Source organism: Argiope bruennichi, chromosome 1 (genome assembly GCF_947563725.1).
Source record: "Argiope bruennichi chromosome 1, qqArgBrue1.1, whole genome shotgun sequence".
Taxonomy (NCBI): Eukaryota; Metazoa; Arthropoda; class Arachnida; order Araneae; family Araneidae; genus Argiope; species Argiope bruennichi.
Window position 1 is genome coordinate 38,338,580 of NC_079151.1, and position 24,055 is coordinate 38,362,634.

Sequence of the window (24,055 nt, forward strand, 5' to 3'; positions counted from 1 at the left end):
CTGTTTCATATTAAATAGATTTATCGTTAATAGTACGAAATAAAGTAAAAATATGTAACTAAAATGATTTTAGTAAAATAAATCATACAAAAATAGAAAAATTAATTTTTGTGCATAAATAAAGAGCAGAAGTATAGATTTTATTCAGAATTTTCTAAAAGAAATATTTTATTTAATTTGAGCAAAACCCAAATTACATGCTCCGTTTTTTAAATTTTTTTTTCTTTACCGTAATTAATTTAAGACGACTTTCATGGGATTAATTAAATTTCTATATGAAATTAGATATTCATCCTTAAGCTTAAGTTTTCCAGTTAATTGATTACATTTTAATTTTTTTCCTCTTAAGCGAATGACAAAGAGGGTTATCTGACGATATAGATGGGTAAGTACTTCCTCATATTTCAACGCTAGCTTTAAATAAAAATTTGTAGATAATTCTTTTTTTTAAAAAAATGTAGAAAATATAGTAAGACTTTAATCCTGACTAATCAAAAATTAAATATTTCGAATTTCGAATTTTTATAACATTTATGAATAATTATTTAGTGCATAATTATTTATAAATAATGTGATATAAATGAAAAACATTTATTTACTGTAAATTATATAACTATTGCATTGATCAATCATTCACCTGATAATGTATTAAATTCAATAAAAAGAAAAGATTCATTTAACAAAATGCCGAAGAAAAATCTGCAGATTTTGTAGGACAAAATATTTACCTTATATTTAAATTATCAAGGGAATGCTTGTGTTACTTTATTTTTAAAATAACGAAGACATTCTTTTATTCATAAAATAAATAGAAAAAAGATCAGATCACTCATAAATATTCTGTTTAAAATGTTTAGACATTATGTTACTTTTTTAAGGAAGTTTTCTGTTTTGAAAACTTCATGAATGACCAGAAATATGCTGCCTATTTCGATTCGTACTTCCATTAAAAAGTTTATTCATTTAAAAGAAAATAATCTGCTGTATTACTGCAATGTAAAATGCGTTTTATGTAGACAAAATATATTTTAATTTGAAGATTGATATTAGAAACTAAAGCATATAACGATGTTTTGAAGCGCTAAATATATGGCATTTAGCTGTAGTTACACTAAAAATTATAACTATCTTTAAAGTATATATATAGAAAATATGGTAACTACAAGTTAAATAGTCTGTTCTGTACAGCGATAACATATATTTTCAGTTTTATATCATGTATCTTGTTAAAATATTGTGTAGAAAGCTCTCAAGAAGTAAAATAAAGATTAAAAGTGTAATTAAGTGAAATAAAATTCTCGTTTAGGATCATAAATAAAAATTTTATTATATTTAACATCTAATATTAAATATATACGCTCCTGAGCTCAATTGTCATGAGTCGTCAAAACCCTTAAAATGATCAATGTGTATTAATGTTTTGGATTAAATATTGTCATGAAAAATATTATTTAGAGTGTTGTATAAATTAATGCTCTAAAATATATCGTTGAAAATGTGTTGTTGTTGAATATTGTGTAAATTAATGTTGTTCAAATTTCAAAAATATTTTCCAGTTTGTTTGAAAATACGCACAACAGAAAAAGCCGGTCATGATCGGTAAGACGAAATAAAAATGTGAATTAAAGATACTTATGAAATAACCACCAATAAAAGAAAACACACAAAATAAAGAACAATAAGTCATAAAATAAGTATACAAAGAATATTTACACATCACAAACAATATAAGTATGAAATTTTAAAAAAAATACACAAATCATTTATGAGCTTAAAGCTGAAGATAGAAATCGTAAAATATTAAAGGACATCATGAATATAAGAATAAAAGCACAATGACGTATAAAAACATCTGGAAAATGCCAACATCCGTCAAATGTATACTAAATTTTTATAAAATTGCTATCATAAAAAATTATCAGTGCATTAAAATTTTTAAATACACTCTGAAATAATCTCCTGATTCAAATTTCTGGCCAGTACTTCAAAATGAATAAATGCATTCGAGCATTTTAGGGTATCAGTTATTTTATTAATAAGCTTCTAGAAAAAAAATGTATTTCATAAATATCTGTTAGGGAATATAAATTATGAATATTTTAAAAGTTACGCATATAAGTTAAATATGTATTTAGAGGAAAAAATATTTATAAAACAAGTAATCCAAGAAATTATTTTTCTCGTTCTGAAGAACTCTTTGGCTATTTTTTTTATATTTCAGATTTCAAATAAGGCTGAAATATTCCAGATTCGAGTGGACAAAGAAGAAATACAAAACCTGTAAAATTTGCTCACCAGAAAAAAAAAAGTCAATGATTGATTCTCGATTAAAATGAACATAATAAAATAATAATTTCCAGATTTATTTACTAATTGAATAAAACTAAAACTAAAATAAAATTCTCTTACAACAAAATCAATTATTTCAAGTTCAAATTATGAGATTCAAGAAATAATTTAAGACACATAATGATGAAATGCTTCACGTAATTTAATGAAAATTCTAACCTTCTTTAACAAAATTATTTACTGAAGTTCAAATAAATTTCTATCCTAGTAATAAAAGGATTAGTGAAAATGTTTCAAGGTTCAAGATAATACTTTTAATTGCGAATCCAAGTAAAAGTTGAATAAGCAGTTTGTAACCCTTATATAATTAGAATTTGGCTTTTAAGGTAAAATAATTTAGGGATTTTAATCTTCAGCGACAAAACAAAAGAAGTTATTTCTTAGCTTAATAGAAAGCTCATTTATGAACTAAAAGAGAACCGAACATATTTGTTTTGAACGTATTTACGTGAGAAATTATTCAACCATTTTAGAATTGCCCTACAAAGAAGTAATTTCTATTTACAGAAAAATAGAAAATCAGTCCATTAAGGAATTAATCCCTTTATTTTCAGTGATTAGATTTGGGCCAGTATAATTTTTTAAAAACATTAGATTTTCTAAGATACTATCAACATCCATATAAATTAGCTATAAAATAACACGTACAGTTTTTGTTTCAAAATAATTATATATAAAAATTATAAGGAAAATAAGTTATCATATAGTCGATATTTTAAAACTATATGAAGGTTTATTTCTTATAGCCAATTTTTATTTTATCTTCTGTGCACTTTTGAACGACAAAAAAAGCAAGATTATGTAACGGTAATTATGACAGTTATTGATAGAATTTAAATAATTTAACGTAAAAATGAAAATATTTTGTATCTTAGTGTACGTAATTCTTTGTCATAAAAATTAGGTATTTAAACATATTAAACAAATGCAAATATCTGTATTTAGTACTTTCTCAATTTAAATATAAATAGTCTATTTCATTTTTATTAATTTTTTCAGGACAAGTAGAAAAAAAATCTAGAATTTCCTTTTTTTTTGTTGAAAGATAAATAAAATATTTTTATTTGTATTCAATTAACATGTAACGGATCATTATTTCCATTTTTTTTCATAAATTCCATTTATATATGAGTTATTTTCTGTATTGCCTCCAATAAATTTCTAAATTATTTGAAGAAGTATTTTTCTGCTTTTTGTTACTTTCAGTTTTGCCTTTTGTATCAATTTTAGATATGAAATATTCTGTGGTATTCCAAATTCCCTGTTCTGATTATTTGAACAAATACATAGTAATCATAGGAGAAATTAATGAAAGCAAGGGTTTTTTTCTTTTACAGGCCAAACTTTTATATGTCATATACATTCATTTTTAAAAAAGAATTATTTTCTAATTATATGAATTCACTTTAACTTTTGATCTGTGTGAGAGTTTGTTTCAAGCATTTCTCAGTGTTTACACGCACCGAAATCAAAATACTTGCTCCTTAAAATTTCGGATAATCCCCATTTGAAGTTATATGAATACATTTCCATAATCAACACTTCCTTCTTTCTATCTCTGCTATTTTTGGAGCTATCATGCTGGTCATGGATATGTTAATAAATTTTTAACCACATATAAAAATTTTTACGTTTTTTATGTATTAGCATCAAAACAATAAAGTTCTCAATTAAATAACTAATCATCTGTTTCCTTTTCCTAAAAATACATCTCATATATAACTGAGAAATAATTAGAATTCATACAAAGTATGAGTTAATATTCTTCACTCTTTGCTTTATTTCACCAGAAAAAAAACAGCACAAGTCCTAATTGAAACTTTCTACAAAAATTATAATGTCGGTTAATGCGTAATAAATCATTTCACGTCTACGTTTCCACCAAAGAAATGGCCGTCTAATTCCAGGAAACTAGTTGACCCAATCATTTGATTCCTTGTTCCGTGTGTGAGTCCAAGATGTCATCCGGGTACTTTTCCCTACAATTCAACTCCGCCACAAAACGACCCACAGCACTCCCATACAAAAAACCCTGGTAACCTCTCCCACAAAAATAAAAATCCGACGTAATCGGCACTTTGTTTGCAAATGAGGCGTTTGTATTCGGAGCAGAACACTCCGAAAGGAAACGGTTTGGAAATCGAATCGGCGGGCGTGTGGCCTCCTTGGGGGGTCGTCTTAGATGGATACCGGAACCACACTTGTGGTGAGACCCAGACCGCGACCTTTTCGTATTCTGGATGTTGCTGTTCTTTTTCAGGGTGGACTGGACTGGACAACGCCCATCGGAATTAGATTTTCCATTGTTTTATATATTTTTTTCTTTTGTCGGACTTCCGACAATGGGTTGGGGCAAATTGGTCGCAATTCCCCAGAGTCCGATGCCGTGAATATACTGCGTTTCGCCCCATTCGTGTCATAAAGTTTCTGAATTTTTGAAAGGCCGAGGTGATGTTTGAATTGAAATAAATCGGTTAAGAAGGCTTGAAATTCTAAATGTGATATTATAAATTTATAATTCATAGTTTTCGTTCTTGTAGAGCTAAATCAACAGTATTTAAATATTACTCTTGATAAATGACGCTTTTGTTAATTTACTAATGCGAAATGCCAATCAGATAACAGGCGTAATCTTTAACAGGTTAAGGAATTTCATCCTTCCATTAGGTGCTTGAATGTATTTTAATCAGCGACATCTATTGGTAAACATGCGAAATATCTATATAAACTACAATGGTTTTGGGTGTTACCAATTTACTATTACTTTGTTATAACTTTTAAAGTTTTTTTATTTCATATTATTGAGTTATTCAGTGTATAAAGATCCCAATTATGGAACGCTCCAAATTACGTTTTCGATATTCATTGCTTTTTTTTTAGTTTGATTTTAATAAATTTACTGCCGGAGCCCATTAGACACTTTTAGAAACTTATGATGATGATGATGCTCCGTCATATCCCAATTGTCGGTTTTGGTTTCAACGATTTAAGAGTAGGGATTTCGATATCAATGACAAAGAACAGCCTGGAGGACCAAAAAAAAAAGTTTGAAGACAATCAAACGCAGACCTATTAAACGAAAATGGGAGAAAAGATGGAGAAAATCTTATATATCATATATATCAATGAAAACTATTTTTATTGATATATATTGTACCAATTTTTCTTAATAAATGCTTTTTTAAAGTGAAAAAAAATAATCAAAATACATGCAAGCTATTAATATATTCTAAAGAACAGGAGCTGTTTATCGAAGTTTGAAAATATATTTTCTTTTGCCGGAAATAAATTGACCTTCGACTGATTAGAGGTCATTATTATTTTTTTTACATGCATACTAAATACTAATTCATACTTGCCTACGGTTACAGATCAACTATGAATGTAATGAACCCAAATTGAAGAAAAATATGTATGTAAACATACAATTATATGTCTATTGAAGAATTAGAAAATTTTCTACGAAAAATCTTTATAGTTCTATGTTAACCAAACATAATTATGCTTCATATTCTATACCAATAATAATTTATGTTATTTATTAATATAAATTGTTTTTCAAAATAATATACTTTACCACTATTCATATCTTAAATATTCAAATTTTCTTTTTATCGAAATTGGTGGAATTAATTGATATAAAAAGAAAACGTTTATAATGAGAGTTTCCTATTATTACAAATTCGGCCAATTATTTCAATTCTGAACATCTGACTCGCATACAATTTAATCTCTAATAAATTGCAGTCTTTTCCATTGGGATATTCTAAGCAGAATAAATCAATTTAATGAAGACTTACTCTTTTACGATTAAGAAAAAATATGAAGGTTCAGTCACAAAAAATATTTAAGAATCAGTTTTTTTAAAAAAATTTCATATTAGGTTCATATGAATAAGCTAAATTGCCATTATTTTTAATTTATTTTATTTTTGTTTTTTAGGCTTATAACGATTCTTATTATGGGATATTTAAAACAAAACATTACAACACAATTGCAGTTAAGTAAAATTAATTAATCGGGAGCCAGTTATTATTTTATGGGTTTCAAATTCTTTATTACCAACAGACTTCAATGATTATAGTTGTTACTAATAGCTGAGACAACTCTGCAAATTGTAAACAATTCATCAATTCTATCAATAATTTTTGAATAAAATGAACAAATTGAATTTTATAATTATTCACAATTAAAGAGATTTATAATGTCTTATAAAAATAATACAAAGGAACTAACCAATGATATTTTTAATAAATTGTAAAAAACTTAAACGTAATTTTATTTGTATTTAATTATTGCTTTATTAAATGTTTTTTTATTGTTTTGCATTTCTTTGTATATAATACAAATTTTGGAATTTAAAACCACATCAATTCATCCTCACTCTAATGGAAAAAACTTAAATTAAAACGATTTCATTTTCTATTAAACGTGAATATAATTAGCACTCTAAAATCCAGCATAAAAATAAATTCTTTTTAAAGAGGATTGAAGTACAGACCTTCAGTTTTCGATAATGTGTCATTGAACAAACCCGCCCGCTTACTTAGTCTGTAAAAGAGTTTTCCTTACATGGGGACATATGCTGATGAAAAGGCTCGAATACCAAAAGAGATAGAAATTACCTGAATTTTATATATTGCAACTTATAAATAGATGTGGAAAAAAGGCACTTTATCAATTTTAATAACATGAAATTCCTCAAAGCTAACGAGTAAATATATTATTATGCATTCATCATTTTAAATATTTCTGTAATTTTTCTGAAGTAGCAAACTGCAAAAATGCTACTTCTTTTTAATTTTTTTTTTTGTAAGCAAATGCAGATGTTTAAAGCAGAAAAAATTATAAATATCAGGGGAGAAAAAAAAAATGCTAACGCAAGATTACTTTCCGCACATGCGAAATATTATTTGTTTATTTAATTTGTGAATCTGTAATCCTTTTTTGCGGTTCAAAAAATGTTATTTGCATTTTATTAATTAGAAACTACCTATATTAAAATTTAAAAAATATTTTTATTATTTATTTATTATTTTACATTAGTTATTAAAATGTATTCTATATCTATCTTGTAGTCTAGCATATATAATTTTGTAGCAATAAAAACTGTTTACAATTACAATGGATTCTATCTGGTAACCATTTGTAAAATCTATTCATATAACTGATGAAAATAATTTAGATAAGTTTTATCAATGTCAATAATAAAAAAGTAATTGAAGTAATAAGAAATCAAGAACAAGAAATATTTAATAACTTTGGAATTAATATGTTTTTTTAGTATGGAAGGGGAAAAGGCATAATTTGAAGGAAAATATTAAATATTACTCCTTTAATTTCGTCTTCTCGAATATTCGCAACTTTTAAGAATAATTTAATAGATTCACTAAAACTTTTAAAAAGTATTTTTGGAAAGAATGAGAATTACAAATTCAAATAAAAACTTTTGCTACTAAATTCTTCCATTAATAAATTATATATTATCTAATCTATTTACAATTCCTAGATAAGCTACTAAATTATCAAATGAAATGAAAAGTTTTGGATGTGAAACTGTAACTAAACCCGTTTTATAAAATATAAGAATATAATTCAAGGCTGTTCTCACTTTTTAATACCTGTATTGAAATGGAACATCTATTTACCAACAAATATTTCTATCTTTATAAACATGTTACGTCATAAGCGTAAGCAATTCGTCATAAGCGAAAGCTAATTCATTATAATTAGAATCATGTTTATTTAAGTCATATTCTTTAACAAATAATATTCCATAAAATGTTGATCTTTTCTTATACATGAATTAAAACAATAAAGAATTATTCTAAAGATTTTCTCGTTCTTAACATTAAAAGAAATTAATTTGAGTATTTATTAGGTATATAATTTTAATCTGCTATTACCAAGAAATTCATTGATAGCATAGACGCTTTCAATATTTTCAAAGAGTTTGTTTGTATGTTTTGGCATTAAGGCCAACTTTGTCTAAGCTGTATTGCACTCATGGATACTAAGACATTTGTATAAATTTATAATAAAATTGAAATATGAAAGGTGCATGAAGTTTAAAGATGTGGAAGTTGTTTAAATGAAGATTAAAAAATGTAGAAGCTTGCAGTGATGAAGAAACAAAACAATAATATAAAATAGTTGATACTTGAAGGCATGGCTAAAACTAGAATTAATAACAAATGTTTATTTCGCAGGGAAATTTTAGTTAAGATTGAGGGAAAATAAGTTTTTTTTTCTATAATTCTGTCGTTTCCCCCTAAAGTTTAATAAAGATACAAGCAATTTCCACTATATTCTGCTAGCAAAATGAAACAAAACGCTAGTCCGGAAAGTTTGCCGAAAGCGCGCAAGCAGACAAAACAATCCAAACTTTCGTAAAAAGTAAACAAACCGACCACCCCACTCGCATACGGCCGAAAACCCCTTTCAACGCGCGCTTCCAGTAAGTTAACCAAACGAGCCTCGGGAGCCCTGTAATAAACTTTTATCTCGCTTTTATGGGGTCGCTACATCACAATTAAAACCACTCCGATAGATATCCCGAGCAATTGCTTTTTAGTTTTAAAACGCCATTCCCGCCAAAGCCGAAAACTTCTAATCTCTGATGCCATTTATTCGGAAATGGGGATTCGTTTTCTCACACAAAGAATCCTGGCGCATAAACAAGACCAAAAAACAATCCACAATTGCTTTTGTGAGACGCCGACAGAAACCCATGCCCAGAAGGTGGAGGAAGAAGGTTTCCAACCCCAACACGGCGATAACGATACAGCAGAAATTAAAAACGATATTTAAAAGTGTTCCGGCCAAACGATTCATTGTTCCGCAGACGATACTGCAGAAGAAAATTTAAAAGCGCTGGAACAATTTGTGGAGAACTTAACGCCATATCGTTAAGACGGCAGCATTGCTTGCTGTAGCAGCAAGCAGTACCACCGTAGGCACATTCGGGGAGAGACGAAAATAAAAATTTTTCCACCACCCCGACGCAAACGACATTGCACCTTCCTCCACCCCCATCGTCTCCAGCCTCTTTTATACCCTAAAGGTGATTAAAACCGCTAGCGCCAACAGCCAATTATTCTAATTGTGTCTTTTAAAAAGAGGAAAGATTTCGATTCCTTGGTAACTGCTTTTCCCTCACCCAGCGCGGGAAACTTTTCTATTCGGCGGGATCCTCGTTTATTTTAGGCGTTGTCTTTCTGTTCCAGCAAACCACTAACTGCTCCAAAATCACCGAGGCAGTGTTGTTAAGGTCGTTACACCATGGCTGCCCCGGAGGCAGGAACTTTCATAGGGAAGTTCCGATTTGCAGGGGTTGGGACAATGATGAGAAGTAGTAAATAAATGGGGAAATCTCTTCCCGTTCGAACAGACAGTCGATTTCAAGGTGAGGAATGGGGTGATAAGGAGGCTGCTTTTCAATATTCACGAGAAGAAGCGACCTATAATTTTTTCTCTTTCTTCTGAATATATAGTTTTCCTTTTTACAAAACTATGTTGATAAACTGAAATCTGCTTTAACTTATTAAAAAGGAATAGTAATTGCACTCGAGTTAATAGCTGAAGTTGTAGAAAACTTTGAGAGAGTTAAAATTGCCTGATTTCATTCCAATTTTTCTTATATATTTATAACTCCTTTAGCGTTATTTTATCGTTAAATATTTCTGAGAAGTTATTATAATTTTTTACATAAGAAGCTCCTCGATATATATATATATATATATATATATATATATATATATATATATATATATATATATATATATATATATATATATATATATATATATATTGTTATTATAAAATTGTATTTCACTTTGATTATGTTATTTCAATGAATATTTTCACGATAAAAGAAATTTTACATAGATAAATATGTATGTAATCTGATATGTAATGTAGTCACTATTAGAGGCAAAATTGATTTGATATTCCTTGCACGAATAAAAAAAATTCTCAGTTTAAAAAGAAGAAAAAAAAATATTTTTATATCTGAAATAAGTACCAAAAATGGTCAGTATAAAACGAAAGAGTTTCAAATTTCAAACATGTTTTCCTGGAACATACCATTAACAATCATTATTCCTTTTAAGAATATTGAGTCCTGAATGGGCAATACTTCACTGCTTATGTTACAGACAATATCATAACTTTTTTTTCAAATTTAACATTGAATGAAACCTTATCCGAAGCTGCTCTACATCTACGACGAAATGCTTTAACAAAAGACATTTCGTTTTAAAATTTTCCGGAAATCTATGTTTGACTGCAAGATAAAAATCCGAATTCAATTCTCCAAATCCGGTAAATATCAAAAACCTGAGAAGCCTCCAAACTCTGTTAACATTATAACATTACATCCAAAGTAATGGTCCGAAGAACGTACATATAATCTAAAAGTTGACCAATTCCTGGTAAAAAGAAAAAGCCCGCCGTCAAAATGCATCATATTTTCGAGTGTTATTACATTTATATAGATTTGTAAATGGAGACGACTTTATGGTTCTCAAAAAGCAAGGCAGCAAAACAAGATGGAAACTAAAGGGGTGGACCCACGCAAGAAAAAGAACTTCAGGGGAGGAGGAAAGAAAAAAACGAAAGCTTTTTGCTTAAACGCAAAATGCGCTGCGTACAGTGGGGACTTCGAAGAAATAAATAAACGTATAGCAGAAAATGCATTTCTATATAAAATGCATTTCTTTAAAGGGACATTTCTTCCGTGGCGTAATCTTAGCTGACCAGAGCCGCTGTTTCACATCGGTTTGTTGTCCGGCTATTGGTTAAGTGCTCTTTCGCAAAGTGAGTGCAGAGCCGCATAAGCATAAAACATTTTTGGTATATGGAGAGATGTAAAAAGGCGATTAGATGGGGACTGTGGGACCTTTTAAGGACATTTTGGGTAGGTTGGGAAATCTGTGTATAATCAGAATAGAAAGGTAGGGGAGGTTTTTGTCGTAAAGTGAAGGACCCTTTATTCAAAAGTTTTAAATTTTTTTTAAAGTTAGGAAGTGAACTTTAAGTTAAGTTATGTGTCAGTTGAATAATTTTTGGCTGTACATAATATTTTGAAATATATATATTTATAAAACATGATAGAAAATGTATTATTTTTAAAAGGTATTTGTTAATTATAAACAAAAACATATTTGTCGTTAAGTTTACATGGCGTTTATAAATTTCTAATTGTTACCATTCAAAATATTTGAGATTTAATTCTGCCCTTGATATGGATTTCTTTTTATTTTGAATGCAAGATCTGTTAGCTTATGTAGAAACATAATTCAGTTAATTTTGATCACTTTTTCCTTCTTTTTTTAAGTATTGGGAGTCCTACAATGTTAGTTTAATATTTTTAAAAGAAAATCACAATTCGAACAGCCATCAGAAATTATGGATATTATACTGCCTCATTTAATAGCTACTAATAAAAACCAAATAACATTATTCCATCATTTAATTAGTAGGAGTATTCATATAATCAAGTAATTCGTATATGTATTTTTTTTACGTCTTCCTTATCATCAATAGAGTAAAATATTTAATGTTTATAATTTTGCATTTAAAAAATCACATACTAAAATTCAATTACAAGTAGTTAGAATTCTCAACTTGCTTTAACGAGTAAGAAAAGTGACAGGGAATCAACCCTTTAACTGTTAGTCATAAATTTTATACAAACCTACCTATATAGTAATTAAACCTTATATTATATTTAATTTAACAAGTTCGATGTTGTTGTTTTTTAGTTTTCCTTTGACAAGTGAACGGACAGACATGATACATATTGACAACCCATCGATATATTTCGTTTAAAATTAAATACAGGTATACTATTAAAGGTTCTAAGTTTTACAGCAAATTTCATTCATCAAGATCGTTCTATTTTTGACTAATAGTGTTCAGGATGGAAAGATACAATTCCAAAAATGGAAAGAAGTCGTACTGACATTGTGGTGTGACAGTGTAGTATTTGGAACCCAATTCTATTGATGAATCCCCATATCAATATGTTGGGTACATGTTCGATCCCTCGTTGGAAATCATCTTCAATTATTGTGAACCATCATATCAACAAATCTGGTGCTCGTCAAATCTCTTGGCACAAAATATCCTCCATTGTTGTGAGTCACCATATTAACAAGGCTAATACACATTAAATCCCTTGGCGTAAAATATCTTCCATTTGTTGTACGGAAGTTTGCAGATGCAAGGCTTCATCTCCATCGATGGTGGTTCGTTAAAGATAGCCGTAATGCTTCTTCCAAATAGGAAGTAAAAATACAATAAATTAAAGAAAAAAATTGGTGGATTTTTTAATGATTGAGGAGTTCTAAAGCGTCGAGGTTCATGAAAGTCTCTAGAGATAATTTTGGTGATTACAATGCTTACTTTTTGTTTACAAATAAAAGTCCATTTTAATTCAATAGAAATAAAACGGCCTATGAAAAGTTAAGAAATTATTTTTGTTAACAACAGATTATATTTTTGCAATCAAAAATAAAACATGCTGATAAATAACCGTTATTTAAAGTAAAATTTGCTCTGTTTAATAAATCACAATATTGCTGACTTGCTTATAACTTTTTTTTTATTTTCACCAGTTCGATACAGTTTTATACAGTTCAAAACGCTGATCTATCAATTAATTAATGGAAAAAATATCCAAATATAATTAAACATTCGTTTAAGTCTATTTTCGAAACATTATGAATGTTACGAGTAAAAATACCTTTTTTTTATTTATTCATTTTTCTCAATTTTGAGTCATATCCATTTCTTGTATCATACATATTATATCCATAAGCATATTATATAAATCATACATATATATCCATAAGTATACAAAAAGGTTTATAATCAACCTTTTTCTCATTGACCATCAGTTTCAACTCATTGGCCATTCATTTCACTATCAACATTCTTCTTAAAATGTTGATGGTGAAAAATCCAAACTTTAATAACTATTTTGGTTTTGCATATATCTCACAAGTAGATGCAGAACTAATGATGGAACGAAATAAATCACGAGAAATACAAAACCAAGTAGTTAACACTAAAAAAAAAACTAAATTTCAACTAAAGATAAATATTAGAAAAAAATATAGTTCACTGTCTGCAATATCCATTTCCTAAATTACAAAGATTTCCTCTCTGGTTCGATAGACGCCATCATCTTTCATTACCAACAAAAATGACTTAAAAGCGAAAACAGAAATCCGATGAGAGTCAAGTTATTTATTTCAGCTAAAGCTGCAGAGGCTCCACACTCATACATATTCGTCTCTCTCTCTCTCTTCATCCAAAAACGAAAAATCTCCTCTCTCGAAAATCGGCGATTAATTCTAATTACTCGCGCATTAATCACCAGGTTAGCGTCCATGTCAAAAAGCGTCCTGCTTATGCATAAGTGTGCATACACCGCTAAATATAATCCCCCTCAATTCCTCCCTTAAAAGTAATCAATCGGCAATACGTATTCCCTAAGTCAAACAACTCCCGGAAAGATGTGAGCAAGAAAGAGAAGAGCATAGTGTGCCTCAGTTTAAAATCGCATAAAAGTTCTCTTCTATGCCCAACTTCCTTGCGTCGCTGTCATGCTGTAATTCATTCCCAATTTTATGCCTTTAGGATTTTAATTACCCCGTTTTAAACAAGATCCTCGACTAATTCCCTAATTAATTAGTTAATTCCCAACCCCTCGAATTCGCTGCTGCTCGTACCCACCTCTGGCCCCCCGACGAGAGCTGGAAATTTTCAGTTTCTTCTTGTTTTCTAAAAGGGTGTCTTAATCATAATACGGTTGCTCTTCTAATTGCGATTCTGCATTGGAGGTGGGTTGCTGTTGGCATGCGAACAGCGGTGGGCTTCGTTGCAGTTGTTGGAAGGGGAGGGTTCGGATTCAACAACTGCTAGAGATGTCTTAGAGTTGTGTTTCCGCTTCGAGTGGTTCGTATTTTATGAATAATTAATGGGAGCAATATTGATGTGGTAAAATAGGCACTGTACCACTTCATTCTGTTTTATTTCAAATATTTGAACTCAGAAATCTATAAGATTTTAAGATGCGTTATTTAGGAAGCCTTTGAATCTTTAGAAAATGGTCGCCAAATTTGTGAATAGCTTTCAAACTTTACCTTCATTTTAGATTTCTTAGATTCAAGAACGCTATCTTCTTTCGGCATTTTTTATAAATATGTATATATACAAATATTTGAGTTCAGAAATCTATAAGATTTTAAGATGCGTTATTTAGAAAAAATTTTAATCTTTAGAAAATGGTCGCAAAATTTGTGAATAGCTTTCAAAATTTACCTTCTTTTTAAATTTCTTAGATTCAAGAACGCTATCTTCTTTCGGCATTTTTTATAAATATGTATATATACAAATATTTGAGTTCAGAAATCTATAAGATTTTAAGATGCGTTATTTAGGAAGCCTTTGAATCTTTAGAAAATGGTCGCTAAATTTGTGAATAGCTTTCAAAATTTACCTTCATTTTAGATTTCTTAGATTCAAAAACGCTATTTTCGCTTGGCATTTTTTATAAATACGTATTTTATCGGGGAAAATATTTAGATACAAATCATATACTGACTACATATGAATATTTTTCAATCTTGCCTACATTTGAACTGGTCATTTAAATAAAAAAAAATCATGAATGCACTTAGTTTAACATGTTATTTGAAACAATCTCTATATAACAGTATTCATTTTACAGTTTATCTATCATTATTTTTATTTTTTTGAAGTTACATTCAGTTTTACCATGGTGAAATCGGGTCCGAAATGGTGGTATATGACATCGTCAGCGTGAGAGCAGATAGAAAAAGACTATAAGAGTTAGCAATATTTTTTTTTTTTAAATCGCGTTTTTCAGGAAAGACTCCTATATAGATAAAATTAAAAAGCAAATATATTAAACATAAATACATAAGTAAAAAAATAAAACAAAAAGCGTGACTCGAACCGAGCAACACATGCGCATTTATTCTGTACATTATGCTGTACTATACATTGCCCATACTTTGAAACGGAAGTTGAATATATTTATTCTAATAATTAGTTATACAATTTTTTTGAATAAAATCATGTTTTTTCAGGAAAGACATCTATATAGATAAATTTGAAAAGCAAAACCTTATTTAAATATAAAATTTAATCCAAATCGTTAGAACCTTTCTGAGATACACGAAATAAATTTTTTTATACACAAGAAATGCTCGCTTAATATTTATATATCACTTTTAAGATAATTTACCGGTAAATTCAGCTCGAAAACAATTCAAAAATTTGGAAAATATACAGCAGCGTATATTTTATTAATTGTATTAATTCTGAGTTATATATTTTTTTTAAATTTCAATGACGAAATCATAATTAATTTCAGCGGATTGATTATTTTGGCGTTTGATATTCACCAATAGCTATGCCTTGGAAGTCTCAGTGTTACGAGTCCAATGAATCTCTATTATAGTACCAAAGTTATAGTTCAGTCCTTACTACGGCTTATGAAGCCCCATGACACACAATGCAATATTACAGAAAGTAAATTCAAGATACCTGAGGTAGTCTCTTTTGCAGAGTATGAGATTGGCTTTAGTGAAAAGTGTGGATCCAACTTCCCCCAGACGGCAGTCGCAGCAGGCGCACTTGAGGCAGTCTTCGTGCCAGAACTGATCAAGGGCTTTCAGCAAATACCGTTCCCGGATGGGTTTCTGGCAGGCCGCGCAGTTAGCACTCTCTGTGAGCGGCCTGGTGATGGATCCACCGTCCACGGGAAGAGAGGAAGTCCGTGAACCTTCAGCCTTCATTTCCATGTCTCTAGGTGCCTATTTGCAAAAGATGCGAAACGAGTGATTAAATATGTAATTTATATAAAATGTTTAATGTTTACTGAAATATAATAAAAGCGCGTAAACTTTTAGAAACCACACCGCGGCAATTCCGAAGCTGCTAGTTCTCGCTATCCATAAGAACATAAGCATAAATTAGCAGCAAATTCCCAGCCATAAAAAATGATTGGAAATGGCATTCAAACTTTGGTATGAGTGTCATTTTCTGCTGAGACTTTCAGCATATAAGTTTAATAGAATATATTCAATCTGCCCTGAATCTAACATTCTTGCTTTGATTTGGGGTAGGAAGGAAAGGTAACGTAGAACAATATGTCAATACCTTCCCCTACAGATATGCATCCCACATACAGAGTGAGTTGGTAATCTATTTCCTATTCTCTGATCTCCAGAGATTAATGTATTTATTTCTCATTTCTAATTTAACTCTGAGTTACTTTATATTATTTAATTTTATTTACATAATTTCGATTCTGAAATATTCAGAGTTATTCGGAAATGTTGTATCTAAATAATGATTCAATCGACAAGAGGAGTTAAGTACTAGTTTTTTACCTTGGCCTTTACTACATGGACAATTCCATTGATGTATGGAAAGAAAGAAAAATAAGTCGTCAACAGTAAATAAATCATCGATTGATTATTTCACTTAAATACAAAGTTCGGAATAAGTTTCTATTGTTTAAAATATTAAAAAAAATTATGACGATGTAATATGAAAAATCAATCATTATATTAGTCAATAAATGAATAATTATATCATTAATCAATCAATGAACAATTATATTAGAAATCATCATAAACAAATGAAACTGAACATGCATTTGAACACTTTATATTTATTTAGAGACTATCGTGCATAACGTTAGAATTATTTTATCAAAATTTGAAAAAAAAAATCTAATCGAATGATAAATCGAAAAGACATAAAGCTAATTTCTCATAAATATATTAATCATAGGTTTCAAATATGTGTTCGGCTTTAGGTCAGTCGCGGAAGAATGGATTTCGAGACAATATTTGAAATCCTTTTGCGTTTTATCAAAGTTTTTAAAAGTCAACAAAATAATCAACTACCAATGAAAAGATTATTTTGAGAAATTTATGTTATCTATTTTTGTTATTTTGAGACTGACTTCTCGTGTTTCTCTCTTACGCCAACCAATATTCATTCCACAATTTAAGATGAATAAATTGTAACTCAACAATGTCAAAATCGTGGCCCACAATGGAAATCTTTAAACGTAACAGTATGTAATAACATTCCGAATGAAACTTTCTTTAATTTTTAAGATTCCTAATTATACTTAATTATAAAAATGATCCACAGCATCCACTAACGATCAACTACAAGAATCGTGTATTAGTTCACCGTATCGTTTCACATTACTTATAGTCTGCAGATTTTAATTCCACGGAAAATAAAGTTTCTTTGTCTATTTTCCCCAAAGATATAAAATAATTATCTAACAATATATAAGCGAATTTTATTCGAAATCTACTGTTGTGCAGATTTGGAGGCAAAATTCAATGAAAATGATATGCCTGAATTTAACAAATATTTCCAAATGAGACTTAAGAACGTATGAAAATTAGGATATATTTTTTCCATGCTTCTAAATACTTACAGATGTGGTTAAATTTTTATACGTTGAAACAATTAAGTCTTTTAACAAGTCCAGAATTAATAGCATTCATTTTAGATTGATTTTGGAAATAATTACTGAGAAGATTATATTTTTTGAAATAGGAATGATGGTAGCAGAAAATATATGTATATTTTATCGCTGTCTTTGCTTTTTCTTTCATACTGTGTTTCTGAAATAAATCTAAGTTTCTATAAAAAAAGAATTCGGTTTTCCCCTTTTTATATGTTTCTTATAAAGTTTAATCTTGCTTATTTCAGCCTTACTAATATTTGAGGGCGTTATTACACTAGTTATACATGATAGTAAAATTCTTTGCCTTTTTTTTTTCATCATTTTTTTTAACAAAAATTGTTAAAATTTTTGTTTGCGATTACTTTCAAATTTTTGCAAGTGTGCTTCTTTAATCATCGATTTGATCAAAGAATTTTAAACTAGTATTTGGATTAAAAATATATAAATAAATAATAGTGGTTCTTATAGAGGAGAAATAAATACATATAAAAGATATTTAATCTAATAATAGTTTAAAACTATGCATGAATATTAATTATATTTTTTTTGTGTTAGTTTTTTAAGGTTTAATCCATTATTTAGCTAGATCTATCAGGAAAAACCGATATTTATAATGATCATGTAGGAAACAAATTTATAATGATTATGCATTTAAGTTCTTTAAATATTTATTTACTTTTAAAATGATATTTATAATATATGCATTAAGATAATTGATGTAAAAATATATTATTTATTTTATGACCTATTAGCCTCAGCTCCGTTAATTGTAAGCTCAATATGTCAGCGAAAAAAATAGAAATTATTATTAATTGTGTAAAAATCAATTTTTAAAAAAACTGATTAAAATTATATAAGCAGTTATAAAAATGCAATTTATGTCACTGAAATCTGTTCTTTAAAATATTAAGATAGTGTAAAAATAACTATTATGTAATAATATGGGTGAAAAATATGGCAGGAAAACGGAAAATCGTTGTTCTTATTTCACTCCCTTTAGAAAGACACAGGATTTCTTTAATAACGCAATTAATCTTTACAGAAGCTAATTCGATAAAATTATTGATAATCTAAATTTTTCGATTCTCTCAAAATGTATTGTATTGTTTAAAATTCAAACACACGCCCATTCATTTTTATATGCATAATTAAATCTTTCTGTAAGAATAGTTTTCCACTTTTAAAAGAAAACACGACTATAATTTTTTTTCCTTGTACAAATGCATCTTTTACCATTTTCGGCATTCTCATTAAAAGTTTCCTCGAATTTATATATTGAAATCGTCGTATTTCGATGCAAAACATATCCTTAAAAAGAAGAAAAAAAATATGACTCAGAATTTCAGAATTTTTTTCTGAATACTTATTGAAAATGTCATATCTCGATCCATAACGTATCTTCACGAAACAAACAAAAATATAACATGAAATATATAGTATTTAAATCAAAATCAAACAGCGTTCGAGTTTTAAGATAAAATTTAAAGTTTCGCTGTAATAATAAAAAAATCTTATTCAAGACGATAGATGTCAAAATATTTTTAAATGACATATCTGTTTTTTGCAAAAAAAAAAAAAAAAAAAAAAAAAAACACTGAAAAAAAAATTTCATACAACACTTTTTTTTATATCATCGATAAAGCATTAAAAAAGAGTCAACTCCTCACTTGGCGGGGAAAGTATTTCGGAAAATCTCTTTTTCCGTATCCTAGTGAATAAAGAAGCTCAAATACGAATTATAACAATTTATCCAAAAAAGACTGCGCAAAAAAGTAACAACGCGTAATCGGGCACTTTAGGCATTAAAAAAAATAAATATGATATAAAAATTCTTCAACAATCCGACGTACTCTAACTCGTTATCTACCCACACTTGTCATTTTTTATTCCACCTCCTTTGGGGTAGGGAAAGAAACTGGAGAGCCATCATCTTCATTGCACACTTAAGTGATGCTGGAAGAAGCATAGGGTAAAAAAAAAAAAAAAAAAAAAAATGAAATAAATAAAATAAAAAAGGGTGAATCCTGACAAGTACCAGTGAATCAGTCTCGTCATGGGGAGAAAAAAAAATATGTATGAAGACAAAAACTCGAATAAAAAAATGATGCGGTTTTAAGAGATAAAATGATGACAGAAGTGGAGGAAAAATGGAGCTTAGAAAAGGAGTAGGAAAAAAAATTCACTCCGTGGACTTGGAGAGTTTTTTATGTTAGACAAGTCTGACGGATTTCAGTGATTCACTCATAATTTTTTTTTGGAAAGATGTTTATGAGTTAATCAAATCATGTCTATTCAAAGAGTGCCATGCAGATAATTTTTCTCACTTTCGAACTAGATGATGCGAGAAGTTTGCAAATTTAATTAGTTTTATTAGATTTTTAAATATGTATGTATGTATTTGTGATTATGTATTAACAGTTTTCGATGCTTGGATTTGAAGATAATTGTAAATTGGCGGTAGTTAGAGCAAATTGACTTTCAAAATATCCGGACATGTTTCCTTGCATTATGAAATATATTTAGAAAATTTCACAATAAAAAAAGTTTATATTAATTATACTCTTAAAAAAAAGATATAGTTTAAATGGAATTTATAGAGAAAATTTTATTTACATTTTTACTATAAAACTGATGAATTATATTTCTATTATTTTATGTTGAAAAAATACTGATATAAGGATATAAAAAATCTGCTTTTCTATGAAAGAATTTATAGCTCATTTTATTTTCACATATATCTATACAAAACATTCGAAAAAGAGTATTAGTAAAAAGAGTAAAACAGAGGAGGAAATATATTCAATCAAAATCTTCCAGATTATAAACATAAGAATGTTTTTCACGACAGGATGCCAATGCTTTTTATAAATTAAAATTCAATTCTTTCCATTACCCAAAGAGATAGATCATTACATTCTGTTATGTTAATTAAATTGAGTGTTAAAATTGGCAAATTGTTTTAAACTCAGATATCTTGGAAACACTATATACTTTTTCACTGATCCCCGAATACATAAGAAGAAATGAATAACGATATGCTTAGCTTCTTTTATTGGAATAAAACTGTTAAAGATTTATAGCTTTCGTATTTTAGATTTTTTCATCGATTCTTTTAAAAATACATTAATAACCAATAAGTAAATATTTATTGTTTAAAAATTATATATATGGTACATGTTTAACATTATCATTTAAAATCTAATAATTATTTTATAGATTTAAAAGGTTATTCAAGAACTAACATAAAACTCACACATAATGTTTTAAATTTCTTTCACATAAGGTTCTCTTTTTTATTTTTATTATTATTTTTTTTGTCATTTCTCCTTATTAGGATAGTTCTAATTAACAATATATTTTTAATCATAAAAAGAAAATCCACGAATAGTCAATTAACTAGAACTTGAGGAAAACAAATAAAAAATTTTCATCTTCAAGTCGTATTATTATATTACTTAGAAACTTATTATTGGAATACCGAGAGCATGAATGTTTTAAATAAAACTCAATTCAATTTATGCAATTTCGTTTATCTGACCCTCATTTTCTCTTTTTCTTTCTTTAAATCAATACCTGAATTTTTGATTAACGCATGTAAATTATTAAAAAACGAACTATCATTACAATGATGAACATAGTGGTTTGAACTTAGTTTAGTCTGTTAACCGGGTAATTAACTCACATTCAATTCGTTTTGCGTCGAAATATTTCGTCATACCCAGTTAACAGGTTAAAAAATGCATATGGTTTTCCATTATGAAAATGTAGTGTTATGTACATAGAAAAAAGTGCAATCGAAATAACAAAAAGTGCAAGTATATAGCGAATAGATTTAATATTTTGAGTGATATTATTAGTGATGTTACATATTGCTAATGTTATGAGATATGTCCCCTTTTGTATGTCCTCTTCAGTAATTTTATGAAGAATGATCGTATTGAAGAATGATTATTAAGTGCATTTTATCTAGATTATTATGCGTAAAACATATTGTATTGAAACAAGAATTTACTCTTTTAAATCTAAAATAATATATTTCACATTTCCTTTAGATATTCTGATAAAAAAAAATAAAAAAAATTCCCTTTATCAATCTTTTTACTAAAACAGTAAACACAATTGCGAATAAAACCATTGACAGAAGAATAATTTTAAGATCTTTTTTCCTTTTGAATTCAAATATTACTTAACATGAAAGTGAAATAGACTTCTAGCAAATAAACATAATGCTTATAATCCTTGAAACAGTGCAGTAATATGTCAAAGTTCACCTACAGTCGGGTTAGAATTAAAATTTTAAATAAGTTTACTTCAAGTCTGAGCAGAAAAATTCAAGAGCTGTCGTAAAATTTTATGAGTCTTCAGAGAATATAATTAACTTCAACAGAATGTATGCACACCAATTAAATTTCCAAGAGTTTATTTTCATTTCATTTCATTTTTTTTACTACTACGACTCGCACAAAACTCGCACCCTCTCTTTTAAAACCCTCCCACTGAAATTAACTTTAATTTCATTTCCGGATTTGGATCAAATCCCGGGCATTCATTTTATGGAGAATTGGCTTAAATCGCTGGCGAGGGTTGGCCGGAAAACATTTCTAAAGGACCTCTCTCCGTCAAAGATCCCACCTAATCCACGTCCAGTCGAGGTGGGATCTAGATTATCAGGGGCCGAATGACTGTTCTAAAGCAGACAAACATAATATAGGCGATATTAAATCCGCCGCTCCAAGTATTGGGTCTAAGATAAAAGGCGCATTAAAGCGTAATCCCGGCGCTTTCTAAACGGACACCTTATGGTAATAGGCGGCTGAAGGGGCTATCGTCTTACCCTGGAATCCCTTTATCATTCTGGACATTAAGCAAAAGGCGAAGCCTCATCAAATTTCTGATCCAGACTCTGAAATAATACCCCTCTCGTGGCTGCCAGCTTTTCTGTCACGGCTATGACAATAGAAGCGATCCGCGGCGGCGGGTTGCAGCTTGGCGAGGTTTGGCGATCTTTGAGAGGGAATCAAATGTTGCAGATGTATTTCAATAATGAAAAAGATATTGTAAGTATTGCCGGATTATCAAAAAGGTAGGCAATTGCCTACGACGAAAATTTAGGAGACTCCGACAGCCCACATTTTTTTTTTTTACTTTCTGGTACTCAAAGAGAAAGTATTGCAATCTTCAAAAAAAAAAAAAAATTGGAATTGGAGATTTTGATGTAATTTGATGTTTCAGATCTCCTTGAATCTGAAAACACATTTTTTGGAAATATGAACCATTGTCTATGTATATAAAAAAATGCTTTGAGCTAAAAAAAATACATTCGGTACTTGATTTCTTTACTCTTGTACATTTCTGTATAAATATACATTTCCCATTCAAAGTACATATATATGGAAAGTTTATTCATCTTCATATGTTCACAGAAAGTTTGTCTGTCTGTCGGAATACAAGAGAACTCGATAATATTAAATAAAAACAGATAAATGCATAAAATTTGCTACGCAGTCTCAGCCTCTAAAATATTGATCTGTGTCAAACTTCGACCGAAATTCGTAATGGGTCTGTGGATTTATATATTCGCATGTATCTAAACGCAACAATTCAAAAACGCAATGACAGAGAAAAATGAAATTTGTTATGTGATCGTTTTATTAAAACTTTAATGCTGCATCAAATCTTAGTTTTAATCGTTAGAAGGAAAAAGAAAACATCCAAAATGCATACACTGTACTTTCTACTGTTCTACGAAGCACAAAACATACAGGGGCAAGATTTCAAAAATAGAGCTCCGAGCATTCGAATGTTCATGGCAATATTCAAAATTCAAAATTTTTATGCAGAAAAAGCGAGAAAGCATCCATTAGGAAGATTTCTGAGAGATACTCTGAAAGTTTTATTATTTATAGTAGTAATATTAGCATTATTACTTTTACATTTTAATTTTGTATTGCAATTTTATTTATGGTAGCAGTACATTCGAACTTATTCAAATTAAAATCGAGTATCATGTCAAGAATGAAACATTATTTCTATTTTTTTTTTTTTTTTTTTTTTTTTAAATATTGCATTCAATGCTTGCTGATCGATTGTAGTTCAACTCATTTTGCGGTTGAACTATAGACCCTGCCATCTCTATACAATTAAATTTTAATTAAATTAATATAAGAAGGA

General features: G+C 28.8%; 1 protein-coding gene across 2 annotated transcripts in view; it reads right to left on the minus strand.

Annotated features, from left to right (window-relative positions):
• LOC129964736 (LIM domain only protein 3-like) overlaps positions 1-24,055 on the minus strand; it is a 161,415-nt gene that overhangs the window by 27,889 nt on the left and 109,471 nt on the right. For both annotated transcript variants that reach the window (XM_056079127.1, XM_056079125.1), the window contains exon 3: positions 15,931-16,199. In XM_056079127.1, coding sequence (XP_055935102.1) covers positions 15,931-16,187 — 257 coding nt within the window. In that variant the 5' untranslated portion in view covers positions 16,188-16,199. The remainder of the gene's footprint in view (positions 1-15,930; positions 16,200-24,055) is intronic.